Source organism: Micrasema longulum, unplaced genomic scaffold (genome assembly GCF_059751315.1).
Source record: "Micrasema longulum isolate JH-2025_06_02 unplaced genomic scaffold, ASM5975131v1 h1tg001665l, whole genome shotgun sequence".
In the NCBI taxonomy this organism is placed as follows: Eukaryota; Metazoa; Arthropoda; class Insecta; order Trichoptera; family Brachycentridae; genus Micrasema; species Micrasema longulum.
Window position 1 is genome coordinate 96,947 of NW_028278844.1, and position 26,349 is coordinate 123,295.

The following is a 26,349-nucleotide window of genomic DNA, read 5'->3' on the forward strand; positions in this document are numbered from 1 at the left end:
AGTGCAAACGACGCAGAATAATAGCCCAGAAAAAAACTCATTGAGAGAGATAGTTTGACTCTACGCGGCCTTAAATTGTGTGATGATGCAGTGTCTGTAGAAGTGAACAATATTCGGGGCCACACAAGTGACAGAAGAGAAGTTCACCTATTTCGTACATTAGCACTTGGGCCAAATCCAAAACATCATAACTCTCGTCCACTGGAAAATAAAACCAAATTAATATTTTTATCAATAGGCAAAACGATCAGGCAACACACGTTTATTCTCCATTAAAATATAAACATTCCATAAGAATTAACTGCCGGGAATTTCTGTTTCAGAGAATCACCTAATAGGGTATTATCGCTCGGGAGGAAAATCAGATTTAACCTACTCTACAAATAAAATATTTTTTAAAGATTCTCCTAGTGTTTATATAAGCCCTTATAATGAATATTTTCATTTGGAAAATAAGGTCTTTTGAAAACGATCGTTTCGTAAGTTGGTAATAAATATTGTCACAGAAGTTCACGAGTAATGCATTAATTTTAATGTTGATAATGCCACAGGCCACAGATAGAAATATAAGGAGAGTTGTCTATGCATATTATCTTAAGCCCCCCCTTACCCACTCCACACTCCAGTTCCATTTAATTTCATGTATCTATATTTTCTATACTGTGTTCAGGTGTTTTGTTTCATTATAATTGTTTTTTCAATATTATTATCTACTTTGTCAAAGGCGTAAGCCGTCGAAATAAATAAATGTGTTATTTTTTATTGAATTAAAAAAAAAACAATTCAAAATAATTTTACGTAGGTAATCAACCATAAAAACACAAAAATAAACATTTGAATTTGCACAAAATGCATACAACGATTTTTTCCCTAAATATTGGGAAATTATATTTATATGGCATCACCTTTTTTAGTATGGCACCACAAAATTTCAACTGTCATTTACATCGCGGCAAAACAGTTTCACACTTTTATAATAACTGTTTAAACTATATTCTTTTCACATTATGTTTATAACTTCAAATAATATTTCTATCGCCGAATTTATAAACTGTCTGCATCGTAATTTATTGATGTGAAGACTTTATTCTTCCTAAACATGCGTCAACTGCATGTCACTATTTAGTAAAATGTCAAAATTAGACACTTAAACAAAATAGTCAATTACACTTCACCTACTTTGAATTTAATTTGAGACAATAATTTACACATTTTTTTATTTACCTCGATTTTATTCTCCATTCACGCGGCGGAGCGCGGCTCGGTGTCTTTTGACAGAAAAAATGAGTTTTTAAAAAAATTCAAAGTAAAACCGGGGTTATGAAAAACGTTAATTGGGGGGAATATTTGAATGAGAATGTATGGAAACAAAATAAGACCTAAATATTTCGGTGTAAAAAGCGGGAAAACGTAGAATCGAGGAACGTAAAAACGAGGTTTTACTGTATTTAACTCTAAATTTGTTGCAACAGAGAGGGAAAACATTTTCGAGAAGGGAATATGGAAGTCTAGGCATTTACAGGGCATACTGCACCCGATAACATCAACATCTCGTTATTTTCAAAATTGTGGTCTGTGCTTTCCGCATAACTACATTGAATTTGAACCTTTTTGACGTGATATAACAATAAATATGAATAAAATTCAACACCGGTGACATCAACGACTGCGCAAGGAGAAAACCCGAATCTATATGCAACAACAAAAACAACAAACCATCACGCCGTTTCCCTGTAGGTGTAGGCAGAAAGGATAGAACGCCATATGACTCTATCTTGGCATAAAGACCTGCTTCCTCTACATTCATACATCTTTTCACGCACGCACGCTGATTATTCCTACTTTTGACATGTCCATCTTCAAGTATTTGATGGACTTGATCGTGCCATGTCTTTCTCGGTTTCCTCGTTTTCTGCATCCATCAACATTCGCATCATAGATCCTTTTAGCCGTTCTTTCGCTGTCCATTCGCTCTACGTGTCCAAACCAACGCAGCACCCCTTTCTTGATTCTGTCGATAGTGCATGTCTCAGCCTTACACACTTCACGGATCTAGTATCTCACATTTGTGCACCTATCATACATCGTTTTACCACACATTCGCCTGAGGGATCGCATTTCGACAGCATTCAACCTACTTTCATCATCATTTTTCCAATTCCATACTTCGCTCCCATACATTAGAGTTGGCACTAGAACTCCGTTGTGAACTGCTAGTTTAGCCTCCCGCGGTAAACATTTGTTTGCCAAAGTAGATTTCAGTGCACCGTTCACCCTGTTCCCGGCACTCTCCCTCCTTTCCATCCCTAGTAAACATACTTTCCAGATACACAAATTCTTCTACCTGATTCAGAATATCTCCGTTCACACTGATCTCGCATTTAGTTATATTTTCATCCCTTTCAAGAACCGTCTATATGCAACCTGTAGAAAAAGCGATTCGAACCTTATTCACTCCTAACTAGTAAAATATTCATTTTATTATAATACTTCAAGACAGTACCTGTCTCGTCCCCGATGGCCCACACGAGAAGGTCGACACAGGCGGAATTGGCCATTACGTTGACTTTAAACTTGTTCACGGTGGCGTAGTTGCTCTCTCTGTCCTCCCTCTCCGAGGCGTCGTGGTGGCGGCTCTGAAGCTCCGTCTGCCCGTTGAGAAACAGACACTTGACGAACTCCTGCGAAAACACGTTCGAAACGTAAACAGACTGATTTAGGACGATTCCCGAAACTCCCAGTCTCACAATGCTGCAGGAACGGTGAGAACAAATACAAACTAATACCACTTTCGGACAAAGGGATTTTGAGTATTATTCAATTAAAATCTATAACCTACTTCCACTATATATTAAAACAATTAGTTACGAGAAAATGTTCAAAAAGGCTATAACAAAATGGATAGTGGAGCCAGGTAGAAGTAAAATGGATTGTCTCATTTACCCAAACTAATATTGAATCAACTGCTATACACTTGTGGAGCTGATCGATGAACAGTACTTCATTGTTTCTCAATCTACAAGTCGGAATATTGAATTTTACTTGTCCCAGTAATGATGGAACATCGATTATACCATTTAGTATGCCGAACATATATATGGAGTCAATATTAGTTCTACGTTTTTGTAGACTAGAAATATTTAACATTGACTCTATTTCAGCATAAGAATAATAATTATTATAAATGTTTGTATAAGGCAGATTTGCCGTTTATATTAACAAAATAAAATAAAATGGGCTAGATTGTTTGGGAAAAGTGTCAGGTTTACACTGCTCGCTTAAAAATAAAATTATAAAATTTGGGAAGACTCAAAATCTTACTGATGAAAAAGTTAGTTACCTGAACGTCTTTAGTAAATGGAACAGGTAGATCCTTCTGGCTCTGCAGCAGCTCTCTCATGAGGGTTACCATGGCCAAGTTCATAGTCTCGGAAAATGATCTGTATGGGAAAATCTGGAAAAGATTTAAAATCAGTATGTTTAAACATTGGGCTGGGACGCTACTTACAAATAAATATTTTTTTAAAAAGTGAATAAAGCATACCTGAATCTGTCCTGATGCAAAAATATCTTCAGCTTCTTCGTCTAGATAGTTCAACAAATCTTTAACTAGCAGCTTTTTGGCGATGGCCAGAATCGTTTGAAGATGGCCGAGTGGAAACTGCAGATTGGCTCTCTTCTCGGGAGACTCCATCGCGAACCGCATATTCGGAAACTGGTTAAAACTGGACCCGTACTTCGTGAAGAAATAAACGGTGGGATCATACGGGACGGAATTGTGGTTCTGCAAGTATCCGCGCTTGAGCGAATTCGTGTTCGTCAGTCCGTCGGTGACGTCTTGAGAGGTAACGCTGAGCGTTTCTATCGCGGCTGGGTTCAAATTGCCGGAAAGTGAACGCGGGATGATCGATCTGAACTGACTGAAGCTCCGCTTCTTGTTGAGGGGATCTTGGATCGGTTGATTCGTCTTCACTCGGACCGGCGGATCGGGCTCCGGGAATATTCTGCAGAGCAGCGGAGGGTTGTTGGTGCAGAACCTCCCCATGGAGCGCGCCAGCCCGACGAGGACGGGAATGGTGCATTTGCAGAGTTGCAGTTTGGAGAGGGCGTTCTCCTTGCTGTCGTGGCACTCGGTGATGTGCTTGGTCAGGTTGTTCATGAGGTCGACCTGCGCGGTGATTATCTCGTCGCGGAGATCCGCATGGCGGGTTGCGATGTCCGACAGAAGAGTGTTGAGACAGAAGCTGAACTTCTCGGCAGCCGGAATACCTGGAAAAATTTTACCGAGATTAAATATGGCGTATAATCCTCAACCATCAGCAGGGTGGAGGAAGTAACAGTGTACTAAATCAATAACAATTATTTGAAATATAATTTTATATAGAAGTTTGGTGCATCTTTCGACCTTTGGAGACCATGATCCTCAGTCGTGAGGAACCGGAATACAGATGAAAAAGATGATTTTTAAAGTTATTATTTAATTTTAATATGCCAATCACTTTTTTTTTATAAACATATTGTTTTTCATGCATATACAGGATGTTTTCTAAACCCTGTCACATCCGGAATCACGATGATCAGTATGGACAAGAAGACATATTCGCATAAAAAACAAAAATATTCATAAAAAAACATAACCAATTTTTCAAAATTCATAAACAATGCATACATTTTACATATTTGGCTTGATCCACTCATCGATCCGTGCGCAACCCACCTCCACTATCCATTTCTTAATAGCAATTTTATATTTTGAGAACTTACTAATTGTCCTTATGGATAATGGAAGAAGATTGTACACTTTAACCGAGTAGTAGGTCAATGAATATATTGTATTGCCCTTGTTTGTCTTTGCTACATAGTTTTGTTCTTTTTGTTCAGTTTCTTGTATTTATGTTTCTTTGTGTAACTGTTAATTGGCTTGAGCCGTATACATAATAAATAAATATAATAAATAATAAAATACGAGAGAATAATATTGTTTTTTCATGAATTACAATTTTCTATAGTTGCAACATTTGGTGTGCACTTTAGTCATACAACTCATTAACAATTTTACATCATTTCATGACATGAACTAATTAAATAAACGCATAATCATGGAATACATAGAAAGAATTACAATACACGGGAAATTAAGTGCAGGAAATGTAATCATTCAACTGATGCTGTTAACGATCATCAGAGAAAATTAAGGCATTAATTACTCCGTGCACTATGAAATAATAATCATTATTTTCTGGGCTCTAATGTAAGTGTTCTACGTCCAGTTAGGATCGAATACTGTTAGGACTTACTTAGAATTACTGTTCTCCCTGTACTGACATATGGCTGTGAAACTTTTGTGTTCACGAAAAAAAATTTACACAAATTATCAGTGACACAGAGAGCCATGGAAAGGAGAATGCTGGGTATTTCGCTGAGAGACAGAAAAACCAATACATGGATTAGAGCGAGAACAAAGATCGCCGATGTGGTCCATAGGGCTGCCAACCAGAAATGGAGCTGGGCTGGTCATATAGCCAGAATCACAGACTCTAGATGGACCAAAAAAGTCCTGGAATGGCGACCCAGAACGGGTAGAAGAAGTGTCGGCAGGCCTCAGACAAGTCGGTCTGATGACATAAGACGAGTTGCAGGAAGTGGTTGGATGCGGTTGGCTCAGGATAGGGAAATATGGAGACTAAAGGGGGAGGCCTATGTTCAACATTGGACAAGAGACGGCTGATGATGATGATGATGACTGTTAGGAACCAAACGAAGTGTTCATAAATTTATACTAAAAATAATGCTTCACAAAAATCGCACTTTTCCCTCTTTCCAATTGTTCCAAGAAGCTTAACTTTTAGATCTAAGACAAATATATTGTTTTCAATGTTTAAAACATATGTTTAACAACCAAAATTTATTTACAAGTAATTCAAATAGATCAAGTCAAAGAAGGAATTGTGTGTTAGGAATACCACATTGTAAAACGAGGCTCGCACAGAGACATGCATATTTTATAGGCCCAAAAATGTTTAATTCTTTTTTTACTGATAATATTTCATCGATTCCAAACTTTCAAAATTTTCCTTCTTTTAAAAAACATGCACTATCCCGATTCAAACTAAAGATATGAACTCTTTTTTTCTATGATTTATTTTGCTGCCCTTTAATAATAAGGAATATTTTTGTGATTTTTTAAAATATTTTTTATTTCCTTTTTTAATTACTACAAAAAATATAAAAAATACCATATTATCTTTTACAGAATATTTTATTTTTTCTTTCTTATGTTATACAAAAATATTATAACTGTCCATTATTTATTATAGGAGCAAAAATTCATTAACATTTTCTTGTATACCCACGAACAGGCCATGCCCTTGTGGGATTTTTTGTTTACTATTTTTCTATTAATATGTACTTCATTGATATGTAATTATGCTTTATTTTTTTAATACTCTGTTTTATTATTATATTTATTGTAAAAAAAATAAAAAAAATAAAAATAATAAATTTAAAAAACCAGCCAATGACAGGTCATAAGTAGATGTAGATGCCTAGACTTCTATATTCCCTTCTCGAAAATGTTTTCCCTCTCTGTTGAAATAAATTAAAATTAAATTAAATGTTGGACTTGTAACATTACAGTTTTGAGCTGCAGTACAAAGAGACTATACTTGTATAAAAACCAAATGAAAAAACGAACAGAGTGTTTGTAACATTTTAATCCAAAAAAATTCAAGTGGAATGTATAAAGTGCTATTTTTTGCTATTTTAGCTATTTCTCTTCTCTGTGAGGTAAGAACACATTATTATTTATTTATTTATTAACGGGCATTGTCCATGTATACAATTTATAAGGTTTAAATATTACAATAAAAGAATAGTTTAAAACATTTTTAAAAAAAAGAATGAAGCATTGACAAACATAAGGGACATCGAGACAAGATCTGGACTATTTATTTAGTGCTCGTTTAAATCGTTGTAAACTTAAACCAAAGAAGTCCAGATCTTGTCTTGAGCTAACAATACGACAAAGACGGGTCATTGGAGAATTTAGGCCATAGTTTGTTCTATGCTGATCGATGAACAGTACTTCATTGTTTCTCAATCTACGAGTCGGAATATTGAATTTTACTTGTCCCAGTAATGATGGAACATCGATTATACCATTTAGTATGCCGAACATATATATGGAGTCAATATTAGTTCTACGTTTTTGTAGACTAGAAATATTTAACATTGACTCTATTTCAGCATAAGAATAATTATCTCTCTCTAGTCTGAGCATCCACGCTATTTTTCGAAGCAAGCGATGTTGGACTGATTCAATGTGATTTATGCGATTGACATAGAATGGAGACCAGACCACTATTCTAGGAGGCATATTCTAGAAAAGGGGGAACAGTTGAGCAAAATATATATGTAATAATTCTGAACCTACCCATCTAAATACTACGCCTAAGACATTAGATAAAACTTGACATTTTAAGAGCTATAACATACCCAAGGAAAAGCTCATAATTTTGCAAAAATACGCACGTAAATTGGTAAATTGGGTGGTATTCGGATCCTCTGCCTCTGATCACCCAGGGAGTCTTTCTTTATTCGAGGCTGTTCTCCCATTGTAAATATTCATGTTTTTAATTTTGTTTGTTGTGTGAGTTATGTTTGCTGTGTTACTTTAATTTTAAGTCATCGTTTTTTGTCTATTTGTATACGTTTATTTATGTAGATTGTTTGTGTAAATATATATTTTTGAATAATAAAAAAAACAGAGGCATTGAGGGGATCCTGAGGGGTGGGGACGACGTGTTGGCCTCTGTCCATACAACCTCCTCCCCCCTCCTTAATCTGTATAGAGTCTGTGTTCCTTAGGAATATTTATAATAACTTTTCTCTATGCGCTGCTGACAGTCTTCCGGGACTCTATAACAGCTGCGGGTGTCTGGCGGGCTTAAGGGTCTTCGCTCTTCCCCACCTCACTGTGTCTTCAACACCGCAGACACAGACCTTACTGTCTCATTTTCGATCTGATCTCTAAGAGTTCTGCTTGCGATGAAGCCAGGGTTCTTATTTCCACTACTCTGAGAAAGCTTTGTGCTTGTAAAGTGCATATTTAATTTAGCATAATCGACGAAAACATTTAATTTTACTATTTATTTTTGTAAATATTTAATTTTATCTTTACAGAGCAGTGCTCAAGGAGGGAACGGAAATGGTAACGCAGGGGCTGGAGCTGGAGGTAAACGTATACAACTTATTATTATGGATAACTTAAAAAGCGTAATTTTTCTAATATAATACCGCAAAGGCGTTTTACAAAAGTGATTCCATTTCTGTGCAATATTTGATTAGCTACACAATGATTGGTTATCTAGCTTTCATATATTTTTTAAAATACCAAAATTTTGTAAATGGGGTCTAGAATTCCAATCGTTTATGCGCTTAGGAGCAGCAAGACGTGTTGTAATCATACTCCTTTTTACTATTCATATTATTTTTATATATTAATAACACACTAAATTTATTTGTCAATTTTTTAACTGTCTATGCGCTCTGTAGCTGAAAGACGTCCTGTAATCTAGCTCCTATCTGTCATAATTTTTAATTGATCTTAATTAAAAACGAGGAACTAGACTCCCAACTGTCCATGCGCTCTGTAGCTGCAAGACGTGCTGGGATATTTATTAATTGTACAGCGCCCTTGAGGTGATTTTCACAAAAATGGCGCTATATAAATTATCCAACCATATATACATATAACGTCCAAAATAAAGTCTGTATATTTATCATTAGATAAAATAAATCCCTTAATTATTTTATGAACGAAAATTGCAACATTATATTTTTGCTGTGAGAATGTGAATGTCGATGGATGCAGAAAACGAGGAAGACCGAGAAAGACATGGCAAGACCAAATCCAACAAATGCTTGAAGATGGACATGCCAAAAGTTAGAATAGTAGTCGCTGCTAGAAATGAGATGCATATGAGGTCTGTATGCAAAGACAGAGTGATACGGCGTTCTATCCTCTATACCTACCCCTACGGAGAATATATAATAATGGTTTGATTTTTTTTATTTTGTAAATAGGGGCTAGATTTCTTATTGTCTATACGCTCTGCAACTGCAAGACGTGTTGTGACATAGCTCCTTTCTACTGTTGAAATTGATCATAATTGCGGAACTAGAATTTTTATCATCCATGCACTCTGTGGCTGCAGCACACTTGGGGTGATTTTCACAAAAATGATGCTATATAAATCATCTGACTGCTTCCACAAACATCCCGTCTTTTTACTTAGGTTTTAATTATTTATTTTACAGCTGGTATGAACTTGGGCGCCGGAGCAGGGGCGGGGGGAGGGGGAAAGGGAAAATCAGGAGGACAAGGTAATCAATATAATTATTCTTATCAGAGGCCTATAGGACCCATCTGTCACACACAAATAATGCAAATCTATCTGTATTAGCTTTCATTTGCTTATTCAGGGCGCATCGCTATCTTCATAATTTAACCCCCTTACTTATTTTTATTTATTTTATTTTATTTCATTGGAAAGCCAACAGACATTTATAAATTTATAAGATACAATCTTTATATATATATATATAATTCCTCTGTGCGTGTGATGTCACCGTACTCCTTCTAAGCGGCTTAACCGATTTACGTACGGTTTTCAGAGAAATATAGATCTTTGCGCTGTGCATGTTCGTATATATTAAAATCTTCAATTGAATATGGAAAAAAGAAGTTAGGAGCATAAATGTTTTATTCATCGATCTACCAGGGTTGCATTCGAGGAAAATGCGTTAACAAAAAAATGGAAAGATTTTGTTTTTTTTGTGTATAAAAAAAGTTTGTTTTTAAATGTTTACAAACAGCATTTGTTTTTTGTGGATCTCAATCAGATTCTTCCCTTAAATTCATTATAATTTCTATCCATTCATTTATTTTTACTGGATTTTTGGTAATACTAAAATAATATTAAATTCAATACATTTTTAAAAATCGTATTCTCACATAAGTACACCCCTCTGTTGGTGAGAAGACTGGAGTTTGACGTTTGCAAAAAGAATACCATATTTGAAAAATTATTTATTTTATGTTTTGTAATTCAACCATAAACAAGTACCTACTTGAATTTAATATTTGAATATTAAAAATTTTTAGTTTTGGAATTTAATCACAAACAAGTACCTAGGTACCTACTTATCAATAAAAAGTATTTTTCCAAGGCAAGCCAACGTTCGGGCAGGACAATGTCTGTCGGGTCAGCTAGTTATAATATATAATACAACTATAGTTGACCATACACAGTACATTTATTATGTGTCTACATACAGAACTGCACATAACCTGCATATTAAGCAAGCTTTTAGCTAGTCTGCTAAGGGCCGGTTGCATCAAAGTTGGTATAAATTTAGTTTAAAGTTAAATATTTAAACTTAGTTAAGGCTCGAAATCTGGTAACTGAAAAATTCCGTTGCACCAACATTATTTTAGTTAAGTTAAAGTTAAGAATGTTGCCACTGTAAAGGTTCAAGTTTCACCCTAAAAACTGTTGGGATTTTTGCCCAAGCACGTACTTGTTTATTTACATGTAGCAATACACATGCCCCGCGACGCGTCTTTGGGCACAAACGTTTTAATTTCGTTCCAATTTTCAGTGTGTGCGAAAGGGCGAAGCAACACTGCGCATTCGGAGAAGAAAAGAACAAAAGGGACATCGTCCTTTTTGAACTGGATAAAAAATTAAAAGAGCAAAAGCTAAAACAAAATGAAGAACTTTTTACTCTAGAAATAGAGCAAAAAAATGACATTTTTCGGGCAACTATGGCAGCCTTAAATGCACAGAAAGAGTTAGCTGTGCTCAATCTAGCTCTATTTAAAAATAAATAAACAGCATTTCAATACAGTGATGATTTAGATTTATTTTACACCACGCCCGCTGATGATCAAGTCCCGTGTTTTGAAAAATAATTAACAATTAAAAATTCAAATAATTAATAGTTCTTCACTTTTTTGACATTCGAAATATTGCGATAAAGTCTGACTCTTCCCACAAAAAATGGTAAATTTTAATCAATTAAGCCGCTGACTCGAATATAGTGACATTGAAATGTTTGGAACTTTTGTATTTTTGTGCAAATAATATCGAGATACCTAATATTTATTTCTTAATGTATCTTTGATTTCTCAATAAGATTATACACACTTTTGTTTCAACAAAATATATAGTAGAACCTTGTTTTTACGTTCCTCAATTTTACCAAACATTCTTATTCAAATATCCCCCCAAATAATGTTTTTGTGTTTTTCATAACCCCAGTTTTACGTTGAATTTTTTTCGAAACTCATTCAATCTGTCAAAAGACGTCGAGCCGCGCGCCGCACGCCACCGCGTGAATGGAGAATAAAATCGAGACAAATAACGAAATGTGTAAATTATTGTCTCAGACTAAATTCAAAGTAGGTGCAGTAATTGTAATGTAATTGACCATTTTGTTAAAGTGTCTAATTTTGACATTTTACTAAATTGTGTCATGCAGCTGACGCATGTAAGGGAAGAATTAAATCATTGCATCAATAAATTACGATGCGGAAAGTTTAAAAATTTGGTAATAGAAATATTATTTGAAGGTATAAATATAATGTGAAAAGAAGATATTTAAACAGTTATCATAAAAGTGTGAAACACTTTTGCCACGATGTAAATGACAGTTGAAATTATGTGTTACCATACTAAAAAAAGTGATACCATGTAAATAAAATTTCGCAATATTTAGGGGAAAAACCATTGTTTGTATTTTATGCAAATTCAAATTTTGAATTTCGTGTTCTTAAGGTTAAGTACCTACGTAAAATTATTTAAACATGTTTTTTTTAATTAATAAAAAAAGCACATAGTATTGATTGAAAAAATACAAAATATTTTTAATTAAATCTTGGGTAAATATTAATAATCCCCAATTATGGCACTTTTTAATTTTTTCTGCAGTATATTTAGTATTGTCTAGTACAATAAATATATTTTTATGTAATTTCAATTTTTGCAAATTTTTTGTTGCTCCCTAGGAAAACGTAAATACGGGGTTTTACTGTAGTTTGAATTTGTTGTATCCGACTGTTTATGATTAATTTTTTATACTGTTTCCATTTCCAGGGGACGCTGGTGCAGCTTCTGCAGTCACGGGCGGAATGAGCTTTGGTATTGGCGGCGGGGCGGGCGGGGGCGCAGACGCAATGGCGGGGGGAGGCTCGTGAGAACTCACGGTGAGCGGAGACAAAAATAATAAATATTACAGCAAACTCCGTCAAAATGAAATGCAGATTATTCAACTCTTGGATAATGCCCGTATTCCTGGCAGGACAAATAGTCGGTGATACTGCAATACCGCGTAACCTGTTTTTTTGAGATTTTGTGATGAGAACTCAAATATTAAAATATGTTTTTGTGGTACATAAAAAAAGCTTGGCCGTACAATTAAATGCTCTAATTTTTATTGCGAGTAAGAAAACATTTTTTATATCCAATTTCCCGTAACTTTCTCTTAATCTTAGTGGTGGGGGTCAGTGCTACGCAAGCTCCTGACGTCACTGCGACCTGTAAAGGTATATTGTGACGGGCCCCCATGAATACTTCTCGCCCTCCGAGCCCGGCTCTATAAACAGCCTGGCTACTGTGTAGAAGGCGAGAGTTTACATTTCGCTAAATCTCCCCCTCTAAGCCCAGATCTGTAGAGTATCAGGCTATTAGGTAGGGGCAAGGTCTTTAACATCCTCGGGTTTAACCGGTAGTCCCGGGAGGATGAGGCTCCTTTTATGATGTAAAGCATCACATTCACATAGAATGTGTATAGGCATTTCCTCATCTGCACTGCAGAACCTACATCTAGAAGTTTGGGAAAGGTTCATTCAAGCAAAACTTTGCGAGTACCCTTTTATCAGTTTCTTCGCATGGTGCTGTCCAGGTACCTTTTGCTAGAGCATTACACTCTGCTTCCTGGCCCATGAGCTAAGCTCATTACGGAGAGCACATTTAGGCAACCCACAGTAGCGTTCAGGGCCTATTGGGGGTCGATTTGCAGTGCCCTATAAGGGCTCGAGAACTTACTCATTGATTCAGGTCTTGAAAGGTAAAGACTAACAGAAAACAGTTCCAAAATGTAAATATTTTAGTAAATCATAAGAATGCCATTATTTGCTTTTTTCTACAAAGTATTTTTACTACTACTACCATTGTATCGTTTCCCCGTAGGGGTACGCAAAGAGGATGGACCGCCACACGCATCTATCGCGACAACATTCCTAGCTTCTTCATTCATACATCTCGTCATACATGCCCTTCGCTCGTGTCTGCTTTTGACATGACCAGACTTGAGATTTTGATTTATCTGATCGTGCCACGTCTTTCTTGGTCGTCCAAGTCCTACGTTACCATTCATTCTCGCCATATATATATATCTGCTTTACCATTCTTTCATCATCCATAAATTCTACATGACTAAACCACATTAGCGACCCTTTCTTAATCTTATCAATTACACCTATCCCAGATTTGCACTATTGCCCGATTTCATCATTCGTAACCCTGTCACACATTGATTTCCTACACATTCCTCTAAGCGACCGCATTTGTGAACGAGGTAAATACTTTTATGTTTCAGGTTTGGATGCTGGAACGGACATTGAAGATGCCTGTAGAGGAAATTACTCAATGCTATGTATGTGAAAATAAGGAGATTAATTACATACTTTGGATCAACAATCAGCACACCAAAATATTTTTTTAAACAATATTATTTATTTTAAATTGTTAAAATAGAGCACATATGACAAAAACTATTTAATATCTTTTCTGAATAACAAATAAATATACGAATTTGTTCAATGGCGCATATTTTCAATTAATTTCTTAAACCAGCCAGCGACAGGTCATAAGCCCTGTAAATGCCTAAACTTCTATATTCCCATCTCCAAAATCCATCTCTGTTGTAATTTGTCAATCCCTAGAGGCTGAAATCCAGTCTTTTGTCTTCAGACATTTGGACAATCTCAAAATATTGTAATAAAACTAACTGGCCCAAGAAGAAGTTTAAAATTTTTTAAATTGTTTTCAGGCGTTGCCTAGTATGTGAAATAATTCAATCAGATGAATCTCTTGGCAACAATAAAGGTTTCAGCTCTTTAACTCCACTAAAATCAACAGATGGTAGAATTGAAGAAATATGGATGTTCAAACGTAGGCAAAATGGTGAATTATAATAATTAAAAATATGGTTATGGTTTTATTCCACTTTTATTTATAAATTTTTACCAGTGACCAGGTTTCGTTGTGACCGACATTATCAGACTGGTAATAGACTAAAAAAAAATCTATGTTATATACAAGTGCAAGCAGGGGTTGTAAATCATGATTTTATATAATATATATGTATTTTTATTATTATAATTAAAATGCAGTTCCACCAAGAAATGTCAATAGAAAATCTCAATATATTAAAAAATGGTGAATGTTACAGTGTGTTAAGTGGCCACTTAAACCAGCCAACAACAGGTCATAAGCCCTGTAAATGCTTAGACGTCTATATTCCCTTCTCTAATGTTCTCCATCTCTGTTGTAATTTGTTAATTTCTCACATGATTATTTATATTATTACTTGAGGCAGGGCGCCGTAGAAAAATCTTAATTTTAAAAAGGCGCCACGGGAGGAAATAACTCCCAAATGAGGATGTTCAGTGCTATAGGAAATTGGTTACAATAAAACTTTTCTTTTACACGATAAAAATTAATTCAATTAAATAGCTTCAAAACTGTTCAATGCATTTCATAAGGACAATATTATGATAGAGATTGGTATGATAGGTGTCTACTGGAGTACCCCAAGGATCAGTACTCGGACCACTCCTCTCTCTCCTGTACACTAAAGATATAGAGAATATTATCAAAGAATGTGGATTGTGGTCTTACTGCTATGCGGATGGTTCACAGATTTATTTTTATCGTAAGCCGAGCGAGAGAAATATGCTTGTTAATTTGATTAATAGATGCATCGAGAAAATAGGAAACTGGATGACTGAAAATAGACTAACACTTAACCCATCTAAAACGGAACAACTATGGATGGCTTCAACCAGACGACAGAATTTGATTCAGGATACGGCACTACCCGATGCAAGGAGTACCGCTTTACCCACCGTTAAACTACTGGGAGTCTTCCTTCATTCTGACCTTTCTCTTGACGCTCAAATTAGTAGAACGATAAGTTCATGCTTTTACCAGCTGAGACAGATTAAATGCATACGCAAAAATTTGCCAGTTGATGCCGCCCGTCAATTAATAAATGCGTTTGTAGTGTCTAGAGTCGATTATTGTAATGGTATCTACGCAGGTCTACCAATGAATAAAATGACTCGCATACAGCCTATTTTGAATGCCACAGCGAGACATATTTTTGTAATCTCTAAGTTCAGTCATATCATGTTTTGGAGACTTTCTCTGTTTAGTGATTTTCGTGCCCCAGAAACTTGATTTTGTTCCTTTTATAAATGTCCTGTAAGAGGCTTGCATTTCTAACCATATTGATCGGTCTGAAGTTGACAGTGTATTTCTGTATTTACGTTCAAGACGTCTTCTTAACTATTTTTTTTTGCGTCGACAATTTTCGTCAAACCATGCATCAGATTTCCTTTTTCGAATAGTTTTCGTAGTAAGTGGTGCATGTTTGTCTATCAGGTTAGATAGTACCTCATTATACAACCTAACCAATTGATCAACGTCGTTTGAGCGGCGGTCAATATTTGGACCGACCAACGATGTCAAAAGTTCAAAGTTAAAATTTTCTAAATTTAATTTGCTCCATGGCCTTGATGTGAGTGTTTTGTAAATTGCTGTTGGTTTTTGTACGCTAATTTTACAGCGCACTAATCTGTAACTAAAATATTAAATTTTTTTCAAAGATGCACAAAAAATTCTAATTTAATATGTACATATTTAATTATAATTCACCTTAGATACGAGTATAAAAACGGATAGTTTATTGAGTTTATTAATCAAACATTACGAAAAACTGTACTTTGACAAGAAATACAAGAGATACGCAGAAAAAAAAACAGAAAAATTAGTAGAACCTACTTAAAAAGTTGATGGTTATCACTAGAGCCTGCCCAGGGCACTACAGATTGAACAAACACTTTGCTAGAATGAACCTTTCCCAAACTTCTGTATGTAGGATCGCAGGACAATAACAGACTTAATATTTTTATACAAAATAATTAATTCATTAATAATTGAGTTTTCTGAACGAGGCAGCTTAAGTTAAACCAACAGTACTATAACATGGTGAAGAAAATTATAAAATAAGGTTTTCAAGTTACTTAACAAAAGAACTTTAAGTACTGTAGAAAATACATTGAAAAAAAACATATTTTCTTAATTTTTAAATAAAAAACTTAAATATAATTTAAATGTTAAAAAGCAACATTTAATTAAAGAGGTTGATAAATGTATAATTTTTATGTGACAACATTTACAATAACAAAATTATATGGAAGCTTCTAATTGGACTTTATGATATGTATTTATAATATAATTGTATCTTATAAATGTCTGTTGGCTTTCCAATTAAATTTAAAAAAAAAAATAAATAAAAACAATATTTTTTTAATACTCACGGTCAGTTGTGATGATGGCGCACGTCGGCTCTTCCCAGTGTGCTGTGGGAAGGCTGCCCAGGAGCTTTAGGAAGTAAGGAAGGAGGCGGTCTCTGTGCTGCAGTCCACTCTGAAGAAAATATATGCCGAGGGCGAACGTCGCTTCCTGGGACCTCGGAGTCACCACGACATTCCCCTTCACGTCGGGACACAGCAAAAACAGCGTATTTATCTAAACCAAAACGAACCACTTAAAACCTCAAATCTCCGCTAAATACATTGATGATTCATTTTTGACGGGAGAAAACGATGCGTGAACAGTCGTTTACAGAGTCAAAATTAGCCTATGTTATCAAAGAAAACAACGAATTTCAATCTTGTTACCTTTTCCCATGGTGTCGGTTTGATATTGGCCAATGATCTGGCTAAATGTTGAACTGTTTTTTTAAAAAATGACGTTTGATCACCGGCCATGATTTTATTCCATTTCAGTTCGGCTCTCTGTCTATTCTTTTGGCAGGCGAAATATATTACTCACGGCTATAAACACAACCACAACAGAGTTTCAAAACGAGAAGACAAAAATATTATATGCTATCTTATAAAACTACGAAAACATTTGTTATGTTATCGAATGTTTAACTCCGTTCATTAGATATTCGCAAAAGTTATAGCGAATTACGAGCTGATGTTATAATAATTATTATTTAATACTTTAAATCCAAACACCGATATAAGCTCTTAAGCCTTCAGAATAAGGGTTTATTTTGCGTAATTTGTATTTCAATTGATATTTGCCGATGGATGTAGCCTTTAATGAAAAGTCAGCTGTTCTGTTGCCAGGTAAAAAAATCATATATATCTCAGATGTTCTCAAGCATTCTAAAAATGAAAAACTCAATAATGCCAAAAATGTATTTTTAAGATTATTAATTTATCGTTATGTACTCTGGTAATTTGAAAAAAAGGATTTGTGCAAAAGACTTTTCATGTTTAGGTACTCATTTTTTATTATTATAAAATAACGGCTTTATTAAATGAATAAATATTTTATTTTTTTTAAATATATTTATTTCAGAGATGTGAAAAGGAAAAACGATTGAACATATTAAAATCAAAAAAGTACGTAATGCTAATATAAGATTAAAAGGTATTCAGAATAGAGATACCACGAATGTTAAGCTATTATTCGGTATTCGGCCCATTTAGCTGCTTTTTTAAAATATTCGGTATTCGGCCGAATATCAACTCATGAAAAAAATCACACATATCTGTCAAAAGTGTATCTGTTAGTCAGAAATAGTTAGTAAGATACTTAAAATCTATCAGTGGTAGGTTGTGATGAATTAAATATTTTTTTCAGCATTTTTGGTAAAAAACTTTTGCGTTTTTCCTCATAAATAATAAATCGTAAGATCTTGTTATCACAGCAAACACACAGCCAGTTTATTATATCCACCACAAATCACGAATCTCATAATATTCCCAAATTTTATATCATATGGTGCCATGATGTATAATGAACAAATAATTACTAATAATGACTATTAGTAACATGGAGTGGTGTGAAAGTGAACAAATAACGCACGTCGCGCCATATGATCTACTCGCAAATGAAAAAAATACACTCGCCCCGTCACCTCCTCACTCACCACGCCTGTATTCAAGTATGTTTATCTAGTTCTGGATTTTTTTCCTAAGAGGGAAAACGTTTTTGAGAAACGTGATAAAGGTTTCAGCTCTTTCATTTCGGAGGAAATGATGTTTAAACTTTAAGCATAGGCAAAATTTTACGCAGTATGATAAGTGGCCACTAAAACCAGCCAACGATAGGTCATAAGACATGTTAATGCCTAGAGTTCCACATTCTCTTCTCAAAAATGTTTTCCCTCTCTGTTGCAAAAATTTAGATTTGAATAAATAAATAAATAAAACATAAACAGAATCACTTTATAGAGTGCTTTTGATGAATAATATTACTAAAATAGAACTATATAAGCTATACGTATTTATACGAAAATGCCGACGTGCAAGTTATCCGTATCTCAAAATGCCCATTTAATTTTTATGTTTGATATGCCCTGTCCGAGCCACCTCTATCGATCATGTGTCTAATTTTGTAGTGTGGCAATACTGTCGTGACATTAAAAATAACAATCGAAAATAATAATATTCCCAAATGTCATTCGTGTTTGTAAATCAGTTACGTGTTACAAAGATTTATAATTAATAGCAGCTTAAAACTAACAACGGACGTGTAATTGCAGATAATTATGAGACATTACGTTGTTACTTGCACAAACTGACCCAGTTTCGACAATGCCTCCGAGAAAACAGCCGAGTTTATTGTTCGACATAGCTGTCAAAGCCACCATCGTCACTATAAACACTGCCTGTCATAATATTTTCGATGAGTGTCTCGAGTTTGAACTGCCTCTTTGTCAAGAGAAAATACTTAACCTTAGGAGTTATTTGTTTTCTATGCTTCCAGCCAGGTAAATCAAAAACAATATTTCAATAATCATGTTATTTATTCTAGAACCTCCCTCCTTTCACTCTCCTTAGATACGTTCTACAAATTAAACGTTTTTTTCATTTATTTTATTTAATTGGAAAGCCAATAGACATTTATAAATTTATAAGATACAATTATATTATAAATACATATCATAAAGTCCAATTAGAGGCTTCTTTTAACTATTAAATATTTAAATATAAATATAACACAGTAAACTTGAGAATAACTAGATAATAATTTTTAAAAAAAATACATTAGATTTTTTTTTAAATTCAAGTTTTTTGAGCAATAAAATAAAAAATAAAATAAAAACTTAAATTAACTAAATAATACCTTTATTTAGTGAAATCATCATCATCATTATTTAGTGAAATCATCATCAAAACGGAAAGGCGGACTGTAAATGAAAATCGAATTTCATTTAGTTTTGTGAATTGGGAAATATTTGAGAAAGGAATAGGTACATGGAGTGGATACCTATCTTTAGTATAATCTGAATGTTCTTCAATTTCTGGCACTGGATCTCAAATGAACTTTAATATAACAATGTTTTCCTCGACGCGCGACGAAGAAGAAGAAGAAGAAGTAGAAGAAGTTGCCATTTGGCAATAAATCCACCAATGTACAATTTAAATTATGTCTAACATGTTAAATAAAGAAATAGAAAATCATGTATTCCAGGAAACAAAGTTAAATTAATAATATATTTAAAAATAAATCCGTTATTTTTATAATAAATAACGAGTGAGAATTCGTTTTAATTCTTGAACAGAATTTGTATTGAAAATATCGAATATTTGTTCTAATTAATTTCCATACCTATGTATCCTGGGTACTGGGTATAGGTGAGAGCATTTCGGAGCTGGTCGGTGAATTGTTGCAAAAAAATAATTCCTTACTTCTAGAGCACCTACCAGGTATTCGAATTTGAATAAGTTCAAGCAGAGCAGGGCTGTACGTTATCGATTTCATTATTTTAAATAAGAATAACAAATCAGCCATAACTCTACGATCAGATAATTCAAGTAATTTCATTTCTAAGGAAATCATAATTTAAGGATTCTACAGGTATTTTTAATTTATAATTTATAAAACGCAAGAATTTATTTTGCACCCTTTCGATAGCGTGTGAATGAATTTCATAGTAGGGAGACCAGACCGAAGAGTTGTATTCAAGTCTACTCCTTACTAATGAGCAGTACAATTGTTTCACAGTAAATACATTTTTGAAATTTGACGCTACATTTTAAATTTAATTATGTTGTTATTAGACCAGCATGAGTATAATCCAGTAATTAACTTGTCTCCAAGTATTAATTTGTACACATTCAAATAATAAGAGAGCACCTCCCATTGTAAAAAAATTAAATATTAATAAATTAATGTCAAATTGTCAATGAACGTACTTGTAACAAATACCATTAAAAATAATGATCAAATTCATTAAAAACATTTAAATAAAATAAGTTAATATTTTGTGAACGTTTTGGTTTAAATATTAATGGAAACAAAACTAAACGTATGGTTTTTAGCCGAGAGAGTCATCTAAATGTAAATCTGCAACTTAAAATTATCAATATTGAGAGAGTGAAACAGTTTAGGTACTTAGGCAGTATCATCACAGAAAATCTAGACCCCGACATTGAGATAAAATGCAGAATAGAAGCAGCCCGAACAGGATTTAACAAAATAAAAAATCTTCTTTGTGACGATAATATAAACCTTAAGCTGAGACAACGAATGGTCAAATGTTATATATGGTCTATCTTACTGTATGGTGTAGAGGCGTGGACTCTAAAAGTAAATATTATAAACCGCCTTGAAGCATTTGAAATGTGGATCCACCGTAGAATGTTAAGAATATCTTGGACTGATATGATAACCAACAATGAAGTATTACGTAGAGCCAATACTAATAGAGAACTATTCACCACTATTAAGCTCCATAAGATTTCATATTTTGGCCATGTGTTGAGAGGTGATAAATATGCCATACTTCAGCTTGTCACGAAGGGGAAGATCGGGGGACGTAGAGGGGTCGGAAGAAATCAGCTTTCCTGGCTTCGAAATATCCGAGCATGGACCAGGATTAGAACTGTGGAGGAGCTGTTTCGCACTGCTCAGGATAGGGAAGCTTTCTGCCAAGTGATCGTCAACGTCGAAGAAGAAGTGAATATTATTATTTCGGACTTGTTGCTCTATGGAATAGAACAAAGATACATTTATCACTCACCATTTTAATTTCCACACAGAAACATGTCGAATTGTTTCTGTGTGGAATGTGTAAGTTTAAACGAAAGGAAAATTCCACAAACAAATATATAGTCTTTATAAAGAGAATATAGCCTTTATTTAGTTTTTTCCGAGTGGGATTGAAAGAATATCGGCTTTTCGACTTGAATCAATGTCCAACTCAAATATGGCAATTTCGGACTTGTTTCCGTGTGGAACTGGGACAGCGAATTGATAATTACACATATCGCTGGTTCTATTTACAAATAGACAAGCGCTTTAGCGGAGTTGGTTAGACGGCTAACTGTGAAACTGGCGTCGCGGGTTCGATTCCCGCCAGTTGCAAGGAAAAAATCCAAGAAATATTTTTTTCTCAATTGGTCTGGGTGTTGTGGTGTATTTTTCATTGCCTCCTTCCATATCCCCTCTATCCCACCGGGTGACAAGCTCCAAAATAGAGACTTAGCAGGTTACTCCTTTAAATTTGTTTTTAAAAAGAAACATCTAGAATAGGTGTTATGCAGGCGTTATATAGGCGGCATTTGGTTTTCACCGAGAAGCAACTCTAACGCAAAATACTTTTTCAATGAGTTGTCAGAAAGTCTTAGAGAAGCTAGAAATGTCTCCGCATTAAGAAAAAATAGCTTACGTTGGATTTAAAATAGATAAGAATAATATATGTGAAGGCTAGATTGCTTTTTACGGTTAAATAATGATACTATTAAATATAATAATTTTCTAATTACTGAACTTGTTTTTTCTAGAATATTCGATGTGTTATGTGCGCAGCGTAGATTCCATTCTCTCCGCTCCGACCCGCGCATACAACTGTCCGTCATGACACACCCCAACATCACCTGCTTCCTCAAGTCCGACATGGACAACAGCATCCCCCACTACTTCTGGATAGACCTCCTCCCGACCCTCACCAAGCTGGTCGTCCTCGACCTCAAACTGATATGCACAGACGAGATCCTCCAAGTCATCGGCCAAAACTGCTTGAACCTGGAAGAAATCAACGCCGTATCGCGAGTCGATTTGAGGAAATCACCCTTCAACGCCTCGGTGCTGATCAGAAATGTATCTGACGCTGGGCTGACGCATCTGCTGAGTCTGAAACACCTCAGGATCCTCGCAATAGATCCCCCGCGAAACGAACGGCTGAGCGTGCGCGTCGGCAGATGTATCTCACAGGCTGGGATAAGAAGAGTTGTGAGCCAACTTCCGTCGCTTGAAGAACTCCGAGTGGAGTCGTGCGATATCGGTTCTACGCTCGTATCGGGCGACGATGAGTATGGACCGTTACCCCTTAAGAAAATAAACTGTCATTTTGTATATTTAGACAGCGTGCAGAAGCTTCTAACGCTCTGCCCCTGCTTGAGAGATCTCAGTCTAACACATTTATCCGGATACAACAAAGAAGAAATCTTAGAACAATTAGCTCATAGTGACATTCGTTTAAATAGGCTCGATTTATCATTTTTCGGATTCTCCAACAACATGCAAGAACTCCTACGGCTCAAAGGTGCTCATATCACAAACTTTTCAATCCTAGAAATAGACACTTCGCTCACGTTCGAATCGATACTAATCGTCGGAAAATGCTGTCCGAACATTGCGAAATTACGGATAATAACGCAGTCCAACTGTTTGATCGTGCCTGTGAACTTCAGAAGCAGCTCCGGACCGATGTTCAGTGAACTGAAGAGCCTGACGCTCGGGTGCGACCATTTTGTGATCGAAAATATACTCATGTTCTTTTTGACTCACGCCCACTGCATATCCAGACTCTCGGTCAAGTACCAAACGAAGATCTCGGTCAATGACACTCTGATGCGTCTTGTGAATCGAGGATTGTTGCAGCATCTCGTCTTCCTGTGGCTGGACTGTACGCTGATGGTTTCAAATAATGTGATCAAGCATATCATCGATCGCTGTCAATTGTTGAACAATTTTGTAGTTAATTACGTTGATTTTGACGGATCTCTTCAGAATTACATTAAACAAAACAACTTTGATCTTAAGTTAGATAGCAATTATTGATTATTTATTAATCTTGAATCTTCAGTACTTCTTTTTCTTTTTTCATCCGTCGGAGACCTATACTGAAGACCATAAGGAAAATGAAACTTTAGTACTTTAGGCATGTGGTGAGAATATCATTTTGCAAGTCATTCTACATGGAAGAAGGAAGGAAGAATTGAAGGAAAACACAGTGCAGATAGAAGGCGCGCTCTGGCTAAAGAACTTGCGTGACTGGTTCCATCGCAGCACTCGGTCCTTGTTCAGGGCAGCTGCCGACAAAGTAAGAATTGCTGCGATGTTTTCAGGTAGAAGAAAGATAAGAAGAAGAACCTTGAATCATAACACACAATTTTGTCACTAAAAGAATAGTCAAAATGGCTGACAATAGATAGATGAGACCCCAGCCATCTATATTTGTGACATCTTGCAATGTTTAGTGAAATCGCCTTTGGAATTCAATCAATTATTTATTTTCTGTCTTTAATACTTCTAAAATCTAAAGAGATTCCTTTAATTTTAATGTATTTTTAGGTTATTGTAAAACTCGTATAATATATTTTATTTATTAAGAGAGTATTTTTATATAAAAAGAGCAAATATATATTAGTTAATTTATCAAAGTTAAAATATTGGTTTTTTTGTGCCTCTAAAAAACTAGGTTTATCGAGGATGCTGTGAAAATTTGATATGTTATTTTAAAAAAAACTGAACACAGGTATGTTTTCTAAATATATGTAACAGATGAAGCTAGGACTGTATAAATACATATAATGTTTTTCTATTTTTACCTATTCACGGGGACTTTTGAATTACAAGATTGATTAGCAAAATTTCAATTGTGTTCAGGAGAAAGGCTTCAAAGTAGATATTAATTTCACAAGGTTTTACATTTTAAAACATTTATTTTATTTTCAAAATTACAATATACAATGCTCCATAAAGTGAATTCTGCGCTAGAGACATATAAATACTTTTTAAATGAAAATTGTTCCGGTTTGTCCCCTCGTCTGCCGCAGTCAGACTTCCCGGCATAAACGGGAAGCCACCCTCCCAAACAGAGTCAAAGGACAAAGTCGGAAGGTAGGGGCATGACCGCGCCGACTGCGAGTCACCTCAATAGTCCTGAAAAGGATTTTCCACTCGGTCCTAGAGAGAGTGTTCTAGAGAGGCGAAGGCAGTCAGCTGGCAGGACAAAGCGAAGAGCGATGAGCGGGAGCACATGGGTGCGGAGACATGAAGTGACACTTATACACTGTTCAAAATTAGGAGCTCAACTGATTTATGCATGACGATTACACGCCTTATAAAGCGCCGCACGTCGAGCTCAGCGAGGTTAGCCGTACACTTCCGGACGCAAGTCTCGAAAATAATCGCGCATCCCGCCCGTGTGGGGCATTACACCGATAGCTGTGACGCACGCAAAATACAAACACAATGCAATGGTCCTTTTAAGGGCCTTACAAATATGGTTTACATTTAAAAAAGGTATTCTCTTGGCTGTATTGCCTTCGGTATCACTGAGGCCAGGCCTGAAAGCAAACTATTTGCCTTTATTGAAGGCCTAGCACTCGGCTTCCAAATACCTAGCTATATTTACCCATTAATTATATTTATTTATATTCATTTATTTATAATTTATGTGTGTCTCGAACAAATCGATTTCTAAACAAATTACAGCAGGTATGGAGAATACCTTAAATAAGGGAATATGGAAGTCTAGGCATTTACAGGGCTTATGACCTGTCATTGGCTGGTTTAAGTGGCCACTTTACACACTGTGTAACATTCACCATTCTGCCTATGTTTGAACTTCCATATTTCTTCCATTTGTTGATTTTAGTGAAGTTAAAGAGCTGAAACCTTTAAAGTTGTGAAGAGATTCATCTGACTGAATTATTTCACATACTAGGCAACGCCTGAAAACAATTTTCCAATTTTTAAACTTCTTCTTGACCAGTTGGTTTCATTACAATATTTGAGTTTGTCCAAATATTTGTAGACAAAAGACTGGATTTTACCCCCCCGGGAGTCATTAAGTTAAACAAATTACAACAGGGATGGAGAATACCTTAAATAAGGGAATATGGAAGTCTAGGCATTTACAATCCAGTCTTTTGTCTACAAACATTTGGACAAACTCAAATATTGTAAATCGATTTCTGTTTTAACCTGTATTCAAAATTTTATTATTTTTCATAGACTTTATTTAATTCTGTTCTTTCTCCATAGTATTTACATATAATGTTTAATACATCTTCAGTAGAATGTTGTTATTTGCCTAGTAGTTTTAACAATTATTGTACCTGAAATAAATTGTGGTCTAATACAATTATTAAAATATCAAATTATTTATTTATCTTATTGTTATCAAAAACATTTTTCACTTTGTGGTATGACATTTTACACTTATTTGTTTATAAATTTGTATAAACCACTTTAATTTTTTATTACACTTCGACCGGTTTCGAGGTTACTACCTCATCGTCAGGAATTTAACTAACTTATAATTACACGCGTTGCTATTTATATAATAAAATATTGAATGAAAGAGAGAGAGAGAGAGAGAGAAAGAAGATAAAATAAATCATAACGGGAATAGTTTTAAAAGAGGACTCGAAGTTAAATTTAATTAATTATTTATTATTTGTAGTTTTTGATTAATGGCTTTACTAATATACTAATTTCTTTACTAATTTCTAAGTTGTAACCTCGAAACCGGTCGAAGTGTCATAAAAAAAGTGGTTTATACAAATTTATAAACAAATAAGTATTTATTTATCAATTCAATATATCGTTTTGACTTTTCTACCATTCATTAGATGTATTTTATGACTCATGTTATTATAAAACTTTTTTCAGTTTATTTAATTTTATGATTTAAATCATAAAACCTATAAAATTGTGTTTTGTACTATACTTCTTTGTA

At 34.8% G+C, this 26,349-nt stretch overlaps 2 protein-coding genes across 5 annotated transcripts in view; one reads left to right on the plus strand and one right to left on the minus strand.

Moving 5' to 3' along the window:
• The window catches only part of Pi4KIIIalpha (phosphatidylinositol 4-kinase III alpha), an 81,053-nt gene extending 63,732 nt beyond the window's left edge, over nt 1-17,321 (minus strand). For all 4 annotated transcript variants that reach the window (XR_015824305.1, XM_088237172.1, XM_088237171.1 and 1 more), the window contains exons 1-5: nt 17,033-17,321; nt 16,670-16,880; nt 3,545-4,269; nt 3,341-3,454; nt 2,504-2,681 (exon numbers count right to left, since the gene is read on the minus strand). Coding sequence is in view for 3 of the 4 variants with exons in the window: in XM_088237172.1 (XP_088093298.1) it covers nt 2,504-2,681; nt 3,341-3,454; nt 3,545-4,269; nt 16,670-16,880; nt 17,033-17,122 (1,318 nt within the window). In the remaining variant the exon portion in view is untranslated. The remainder of the gene's footprint in view (nt 1-2,503; nt 2,682-3,340; nt 3,455-3,544; nt 4,270-16,669; nt 16,881-17,032) is intronic.
• A 1,448-nt stretch (nt 17,322-18,769) lies between these two features.
• On the plus strand, nt 18,770-23,738 carry LOC148274378 (uncharacterized). The gene is made up of 2 exons (XM_088237174.1): nt 18,770-19,143; nt 22,163-23,738. The coding sequence occupies exons 1-2, from the start codon at nt 18,968-18,970 to the stop codon at nt 23,439-23,441; spliced, it is 1,455 nt and encodes a 484-aa protein (XP_088093300.1). The 5' UTR covers nt 18,770-18,967; the 3' UTR covers nt 23,442-23,738.
• Nucleotides 23,739-26,349: the final 2,611 nt, after the last annotated feature.